The sequence below is a fragment of the Marmota marmota genome, unplaced genomic scaffold, assembly GCF_001458135.2.
Source record: "Marmota marmota marmota unplaced genomic scaffold, marMar, whole genome shotgun sequence".
In the NCBI taxonomy this organism is placed as follows: domain Eukaryota; kingdom Metazoa; phylum Chordata; class Mammalia; order Rodentia; family Sciuridae; genus Marmota; species Marmota marmota.
In genome coordinates, this window is record NW_026000242.1 from 9,812,517 (window position 1) to 9,821,415 (window position 8,899).

General features: G+C 48.2%; 1 protein-coding gene across 1 annotated transcript; it reads right to left on the reverse strand.

Moving 5' to 3' along the window:
• Nucleotides 1-2,286: 2,286 nt before the first annotated feature.
• On the reverse strand, nt 2,287-3,876 carry LOC107145686 (endogenous retrovirus group FC1 Env polyprotein-like). The gene has a single exon (XM_015489671.1). The coding sequence runs from the start codon at nt 3,874-3,876 to the stop codon at nt 2,287-2,289; it is 1,590 nt and encodes a 529-aa protein (XP_015345157.1).
• Between the last annotated feature and the right edge of the window lie 5,023 nt (nt 3,877-8,899).

Consider the following 8,899-nt stretch of genomic DNA (forward strand, 5'->3'; position numbering starts at 1 on the left):
TATCACCCCCAAAAAAGCATAAACAAAGTCAAAGATAAGTAACAAATAGGGGAAATTACTTCAAGCTTATATTCTACAATAAACTAATATGCTTATTATATAGAAAGTTCTTAAGAATTAAAAAAGAAAAAGATCCAAATACAAAAATCTTAGTAATTTCAGTAAAAGAAATTAAAATGGCCATTAAGCATAGTAAAAGAAATACATATTAAAATAGCACTGAGAAATCATTTATCATCTGTTATATTGGTAAAAATCCAAGATATCAAAAACTTGTCAATGGGGCTGTGGAAAAACACATTCTCAATCAAGGACTCTGTAGGAATTCAACAGGCTGCAGTGCCTATAGAAGCAATCTCAGAAAATGACCTATATTTTTATTTACCTTTTGAACCAGTACTCCCAAAGAAAAACATGAAATGACCATGAAAAGATTATTGATTGAAGCATGTTTTGTAATCACAAAATCCTGGACATAAACCAAATAAGATCAACAGAAGACTGATGAAACAAATTATAATACATTTTTTCAAAAAAATTACAATGCTGCTATAAAAGAATAGGAGTGTCTCTATAAACTCTGGTGCTGGAGTTTCAAGATGGCGGGCCAGAGGGAGGCAGCATTCTGTGTCGCTCCATAATCCAGATCTCACCTAGTCAGAATATTGCATTTCTGAGAGTGTTAGAGGACCCCTATACAGCTGCTCTCTGCAGAAATCATGAGAACTGTGACTGCACGCAGGGCTCTGGGCCTCAGCGTTCGAGCAGGACACCTGGCTTTCGAGCAGGACCCAAAGCTCGAAGCTCTAGCCCACACAAGGCTTGCAGGCCCATTGGCAGAATCACCTATCAACACATCTGCTGATCACCAAGATTTCGTTCTGCTCCCATGCAGGTCACTCAGCTGCTACCTACCCACAGCACAACACCATTGCCCAGCTACCCCCGCCTCACAAGACACCACAGTGCTGAAAGTAGACCGCCTCCATTTTACCTCAACATTCTCACCATATTAGGTGAGCCAGATCTAAGATCGAATTTCCAGCAGCCAGGTAACAGCTTTCCAACCTCCCCCTCTCCGCAGTGGTGGTAATCCAACACAGTAGCTGCCCAACACAGTAGCTGCCCAACACAGGTGTGCAGTGCAACCAGGAAGTCACCCATGGGAGCCCTTGTGTAAGAAGTTTCTCAATTGGGAATTGCTAAGGGAGAGGGAGACGGGGCTAAAGTTTGGAGCCTAAAAGAGAAACCAAAAACTGGGAAATCTCCAGGCAAGACAGGGAGATAGTACTGAAAGAATTCTCCATGCAAAGACACTTTGCCAGGAGAATTCCAATTTTATTGCAAAAGGCTGTGTGCTTATATAGAACTAAGGGGAGATGCTAGGGCTTAGATAAATGGCAGGCCACCCGTTTATTGGCAAGTTCTTCCAGATATCAGCTCCGGAGCCCAGGAATTAGTTCTTATTGGGGCTCAGGTTCCCCGCCAGTGAGATTTGAAATTGGTGCTGGCGGGAGAGTTCACACGGGTGGGAATTTTTCGCACCACTGCAGAAAAGGGGAAGGTAGGAAGAAGAGGTCCTCAGGCACCATGTTGGGGTTTTTCTCTGGGGTGCAGCTGCCGTTTATACTTTTCCCAACATTCTTCCCTTTTTGTTTTCTTAGGAATTGGGGCATCGTTGGTCAGATCCGGCTGCTTCCTGCTGTGTGGGGGTGGCGTGGGGCCTAGAAAGGGAAGTGGAGGAATGTTCGGGGGGCAGGTCTGGGGATATCATGGCAGCCAGAAATAAAACCTAGTGGCTATAGACAGCTACTTCCGTAGGGGTGAAGTCTATGAAAGTTCCTTGAAGCCACAAGTCGTCGATGGCATCAAACCAGTCCTGGATGGAGGAGATTGTTGGTATCAGCAACTGGTCCTGTAACAGAGACTCTAGGAAATACTGGAAGCGTTGCCTTGACATGGCGTCACCAGAACCTGAAGAAGATCAGAGCGAATAAAAACAGGATGAAGATAAAAATTAAAGCAAAGGTCAATTTTTGGCAGAAGTTCCATGTTGGGGGACTGACAGAGAAGAGGCCAAGGGCCATGAGGAGGCTTAAAAGGACATAAAAACTCATGAATCCAGGGTGGCAGATTAAGAGGTTCTCCAAACTCGTTGTCTCCTGCTGTCTGATGTCCGTTGCATTCCATCGTGCCTGGTAGTGAGCTTCAACACTGAGTGAGCTATTCTCTTGAAGATGTTGGGGGTTCATCGGTCATCAGAGGCTGGTAGTGCCTAAGCAGAAGCTAGTTGAGAGTTTGATTAGAAATTTTCTGCAATTGGGTTTGAAGGAACTTCATTATGCAGGGCAAGAGAGCGCAAAAAAGGAGCATCCCAATAAGGGGCCCCAAGAGAGGTAGCAAGTACATGGCGAGAGAGGATTGGAAGAACCCCGTTATGGGATTAGAGGAGGTGGGTTTGAGCAATTGGGTCGATAATTCCTGCAATTTAACAACATTCTTTTCTATTAGCCCAGTCTCATTAACATAGTAACAACATTCCTCTCTGAGGAACAGGCATGTACCCTCTATTTCTGCAGTGAGAAGATCAATCGCCCTTCGGTTCTGTAAAGCCACTTGTGCCAATGAAGTAACCTGCCACTGCAAGGACCCCAGAGACTCAGCAGTGGTATCAAGCGCTTCCTGCAGTTTTTGTTGAAGGTCATTGAATGCCCATAGAGCATGACCTATAGCTCCACCAGAGAGTCCGACACTCGCCACTGAGGTTGTTAAAGTGAGGCCTACCAGAACTGGCAGAAAGACTGCCCTACAGGTGCGGGAAGGTAGGGCCAACTGTCGGAATTCGGTGGGAGTATACAAAGACAGCTGAGGAACTACAGTAACCAAGAAACAGGTGCCAAAGACATTGATCGTTGAGGTACTTAAAGACCCGTTACACCAGAGGAAATGTCCAGGTTGCATAAACGCAGGGCTTGATGGGGTGCTATAGCTCAAGGAACAAATGGGTAGAGGATTCATTATTGGCAGGTGGAAACAGATGAAAGGAAATGAAGTATTGGTGGAATAACTTTCCCATAGTGGGATATGTGTCACATGTAGGGGTTGTCCTTTCTTAGAGAAATTGTAGGTTTTTGCTGAAATATTTCCTGCCGCTAATGGGACCGCTGCTAGAAGTGGACGACTAAGTGAAGCACAGAGAAAGCACTGAGAAGTAGGCACAGAAAGAGGGGTGGAGTTTAATAATCGAAGAGTTTGGTGTAGCAAATTGAGCCATGTGGGAGGGGGGCCTAAGGGGGTTGAAGGCTCTGAATCCTCTTTGGATGGGCTATGGATAAGATCTCGAAGTTTTGATTCTGACTCCTTGATGTGTTCGACTACCTGGATGGTTGCCTTAGGTGGCGTAATCAGGGTGCGGCCAACAGTCATCCACCCTGTGGGTCTGGCTGAGGTTGTCCGAGCATAGACAGCAAACTCAACATAGTCCCAACGTTTGGCCTTGGGGTCAGGTATATCTAAAGTATACCATCCATTGTTATCGGATGAAGAGCCTTTATGCCACTTTAGGTAACTAGAAGTCCACCCTTCAGGGTAACCAAGTGAGTGGTAAGAATAGCTACCACGTTCATCATGGAACCTGCATGACCAATAGGGGCACCCATTATATATCTCAGGCCACCAATGACAATAGTCTTTGGTTTGATCAAAAAGGAAGCAAATGAAAGGCCAGTTCCAGCTACCAGGGACGAAGGTCCTTGAAGGTGACAATTTTAGGGAAATAGAGGTGCAGTTGTGGATGAAGCAAGTAGTTGCATCCACTGCGCGGACCTTCTGCATGCCATGTTCTGAGTATCGTTCCCGAAGAGTGAATAAATACATGGTAGGAGAGGAGGGTAAAGGCCAGTCCCGACAGAGCACAGAAAATAAGCAGAGCACAAAAAACAAGCAGAGAGAGAAGACTAGGGTGTTGGGAGAGCTCATTGTGCCTTCTTTAAGAGGAATTGGGCTGTGGAGAACACCGTGTGAGCCGCAACTTAAAGGGGTGAGATGGGTGTGGAGAGCAGGAGTAAAGGGGAGGTTCAGGAGGTGATTCTTGGAGTTCCTCTGGGGTGGTCCTGTCGTCAGCAGGTGGGGCCTCCTGGTGATATGGCTTCAACCTAGAAATGTGAATCCAGGGAGTGAGACGGTTGTCTGGTAAGGAGAGTTTGGCGGCGGTGGGGGTACAGAGAATGACAGGATAGGGGCCTTCCCATTTTGGGGCAAGAGGCCCTTTCTCCTCTGGGGTGTTATAATAGACTAGACTCCCAGGTGTTAAGGGAGGAGTGTTTGGAGAGGAGACTGGGTCCGGAAGAAGCCAGTCCTGATATTTCCAGAGTTCCGAGCGGAGATGAAACAAGAGAGGCAAAGACAAATCTCGGGTGAGAGGTCCTTGTGAAACGACCAGCCCAGGGGGTATAAGAGGTCTTCCATACATTATCTCAAAGGGAGACAGTAAAGATGGTTTCTTAGGGAGAGCTCTGATTCGAAGCAAAGCCAAGGGAAGGAGTTTGACCCAGTCTAAGTTTAATTCCATTGTCAATTTGGTAAGGACTTCCTTTAGAGTACGATTTACCCTTTCCACTTTCCCTGAAGCCTGGGGGCGATATGGACAGTGGAAATGCCACTTGAAGGAGAGGGCTTGAGAGACCTTTTGTGTGATCCTAGAAATAAACTCAGGGCCATTGTCAGATTGTAAGGAAGTGGGCATACCAAACCTGGGGATGATGTCTGTCAGTAAGATTGAAGCTACAGTGGAAGCCTTTTTATTGGAAGTGGGAAATGCCTCAACCCAACCAGAGAAAGTGTCCACAAAGACAAGGAGGTATTTAGTGCGCCGTACTGTGGGCATGTTGGTGAAGTCTACCTGCCAGTCAGCAGCGGGAATGTGTCCCCGGGCTTGGTGGGAAGGGAAGGGTTTGGGCCTTAAAGGAGTATGAGGGTTGGTCCGCTGACAGATCTGACAATTAGAGGCTATATTTTGTAGCATGGCTTTGTCAGAGGGGGTGAGGGAGAAGAAGCTCTGTAAAAAGAGGGTTAAAGACTGAGAATTGGAATGGAATAGAGTATGAAGGAACTTGAAAAGATCCTTGTTCTTACTGGAAGAAGTAGGGGCTTCAGATGGACAGTCTAAAGCGGCCATTATATGTCCCCCAGGGGGGTCATAATTGGAAGTGGTAGCAGCCATCAGTGCCACCTGGTCAGTTTTGGTGTTGCCCTCAGTGATAAGAGAGTCATCCTTCTGATGGGACCTACAATGGACAACTCCCAACTGGGTGAGTAAGTGGGAGGCCTCTATCAGATTGGTTATAAGAGCCAAATTAGTGATCACATTACCTTTGGTGGTAAGTAGGCCTCACTCCTTCTGTATTGCAGCATGGGATAACAGAATATGGAAGACATATTTTGAGTCAGTATAAATGGTGAGGGATTTGCCTTGTGCTAGAAGGCAGGCACGAGTGGCCACTACAAGTTTGGCCTGCTGGTTGGTAGTTCCTGAAGGCAGAGCTTTGGCCTCTATAATCTCAGTGGCCGAAACCACAGCGTATCCAGAGTAATGAGTGCTGTTCTGTCTAAAGGAACTGCCGTCAGTGAACCAGATAAGGTCAGGCTTGGTGAGTGGTCCCTCAGAAATGGAAGAATGACAGGGGAGGAAATCATCCAAGGTTTCCAAGCAATTATGAGCTGGTGTGTCAGACGTGGGGGTCGTTGGGAGCAGTGAGGCAGGGTTCAGTGCAGAGCAGGGGAGGAACGTAATATTAGGGTTTTCCAGAAAGGAAGTGAGGAGCGACAGAACTCTGGATGGAGGGAGGGTTTGAAGGCCCTTATAAGCTAAAAGATCCTTCAAATGATGTGGGGAGTGGATAGTTAAAGGGGCCCCAAAAGTCAGCTTAGAGGCTTCTTTGTGTAAAATTTGTCCAGCAGCCAGAGCTCTTAAGCAAGGGGCCCACCCACGGATGGTAGGGTCTAGTTGCTTGGACAAATATGCCACAGGTGCAAATGTAGGCCCATAATTTTGACCTAAAACCCCAAGTGCTTGCCCCCCTTTTTCATGGACATATAGATGAAATGGTCTTGAAAGATCAGGAAGGTGAAGGGTGGGTGCCTTTAAGAGGAGTTGCTGAAGCCTGTGGAAGTGGTAGCGGGGAAGGAGGCAAGAGATTCATCAGGGGGTCCCTTTGCTAGGTCATACAGGGGTTTGGCTAGAAGAGAGTAATTTGGGATCCAGGCCCTAAAATAACCTGCTAGTCCCAGGAATGATAGTATTTTGGCTTTCGTATGAGGCACCAGAAGATTAGAGAGGAGTTGCTTCCTATCCAGTGTTATTTCCTTTTTCCCGGGTGCAAGGCGAAAACCAAGGTAGGTGACAGAAGACTGGGAAACCTGGGCCTTGTGTTGAGACACCCTATATCCCTTGTCCGCTAGGAAATTAAGAAGCTGGGCAGTGTGGGGTTGAGAGTGTTCCCAAGAGGGGCTATATAGAAGAAGGTCATCGACATATTGAAGGAGGGTACAGTCGGGACAGGTGGGGTGAAAGGATGTGAGGTCCTGGGCAAGAACTTGGCCAAAGAGATGGGGGGCTATCCCTGAATCCCTGCGGGAGGACAGTCCAGGTAAGCTGACAAGAATGGCGAGTGCGAGGATCATTCCACGTAAAAGCAAAGATATCCTGAGATTCTGAGGACAAGGGAATAGAAAAGAAGGCATCTTTTAAATCTAGGACTAAGAAGTGGGTAGTAGTGGCAGGGATCTGAGAGAGGAGGGTGTAAGGGTTGGGCACTAGTGGGTGGATGGGGACCACAGAGGAGTTGACAAGGCGAAGGTCTTGAACCAGCCTGTAGGACCCGTTATGTTTCTTAACTGCCAGAATGGGGGTGTTGAAAGGAGAGTGTGTAGGCCTAAGATACCCCTTTCGTAATAAATCCTGGATGATGGGTTCTAATCTGAGGAGGGCTTTGGTTGTGAGTGGATATTGTGGTTGACTAATATATCTTGAAGGGTCCCGTAAGACAATATGAATAGGACTGCATTTAGCCATAGAGGGTGTAGTTGTGTCCCAAACCTCAGGGTTAACTGGTTTAGATAGTTGTGGAAGAGTGCATGAAGGAGGTGTATCTGCCCCTAGGAACATCATGAGGAAATGAGAGGTAGGAGAGGTGTGGGGTGATATGTGAATGGTGACTTTCAATAGTGAGAGTATGTCCCTTCCCAGAAGGGGAATGGGGTAATGGCTCATAACAAGAAAGGAATGTGTTAAGGACAAAAGGGATCCCTGTATATAACATGATGGGGGGGGGGGGGTTCAAGGGAAAATCTGTTTACCTCCTACCCTGACAATAGGAGTTTTTGAGGGTATGGTAGGACCCCAATACTCCCTCAAGACTGAAAAAGCAGCACCAGTGTCCAAGAGGAAGGTAATAAAGCGTCCATCCACCAGGAAGGTGACCCTAGGCTCTTGCTTCTTGATGGTAATAGTCGGGAGGGAAGGCCCAGGGCTCCGTCAATCCTCCTCTGCCAAGCCCAGGAGAGGCTGGGGTTGCGGGGCGGCTGACCAACCTCCCCTCTGGGTTGTTGGGCAGTCTGCCCCCCCAGTGCCCCCTTTGATGGCATTTTGGGCAGGGGGTGGAGGGTGTCCTCGGCGAAGAACAAGCCCTGGCCCAATGTCCCTCCTTGCCACATTTGAAGCAAGCTCCAGGGGGTGCCTTATTGGGACAGTGTGGTGATGACCTTCTCTGAATGACCTGGGCCAACATTTGGAATTTGGCATTTTCAGCCCTCTGCCTACGGCGTTCGTTTTCGTCCTCTCTACCATGGAAAACCTTGAAAGCGACTGTGAGGATTTCAGTCTGAGGAGTAGCAGGGCCCTGTTCAAGCTTCTTAAGCTTGCTTTAATGTCAGGGTAGCTTGGGGCCAGGAAATATGTCATTAAGACATGACGGCCATCAGGGGTTTCTGGGTCGAGGTTTGTGTACTGTTGAAGGGCCTTGGTTAGTCTATCCAGGAATTCTGAAGGTGTTTCTTCCTTCTTTTGAATGACCTCCTGCACCTTTTGAAAATTAACGGCCTTGCAGGTGGCCTTCTTCAGGCCCGCCAAGAGGCAGGATGTAAAAAGGTCACGAGACTGTAAGCCTCCAGGGGTGTTGTAATCCCATAGGGGATCCTGCTCTGGGACAGCATGAGTGCCCGTGGGGTGGTTGGGATTGGTCCTATGATTTTCATCAGCATGGGCTTGGGCTAGCTCCCAGACCCATCGCCTTTCCTCGGGGAGAAGTGTATTGGCCAAGAGCATGTAGATGTCATGATGAGTGAGGCTATATGCTTGCAGGACCCATTAAAACTCCCGAATGTAAGTGGTGGGGTCAGTGGTGAATGAGCCTAACTTCCTCTCTAGTTGAGTAATGTCCAACATGGAGAAGGGCACATGTATTCTGATGACACCCTCGGGACCAGCTACCTCACGAAGGGGTGCGATTGTCTTGGGGGTGGGAAGGAGCCCCTTAGACCTGGTAACAGGAGGACTGAAACAGGCAGGCAGCAGACAGGAAGAAGAGGGAAGGGAAGGGGATGTCTCTGCGGAGGAGGAGGTGGAGCGGGCGGAAGAGGGCGGAGGGGAGGGGGATGAAACGGAAGGCTGAGGATCCGTGGAATCAGGCAGAAGAAGAGGAGGGAATAGCGGGAGAGAAGGGGCGGATGGGGCTGGGGGATAAGGTGGGGGTTCATCTGCCAGGTCGAATGAGGAAGAATCTGTGAAGTCAGGAGTAGAAGTAGGGGAAGAGAGGGGTTTGCAAGCAAGGAGGACTTGAGAGGGAGAACAGGAGGAGCAGAGAGCAGGGTGCTGTGCGAGAAGGCTAAAACCTTCAACGCA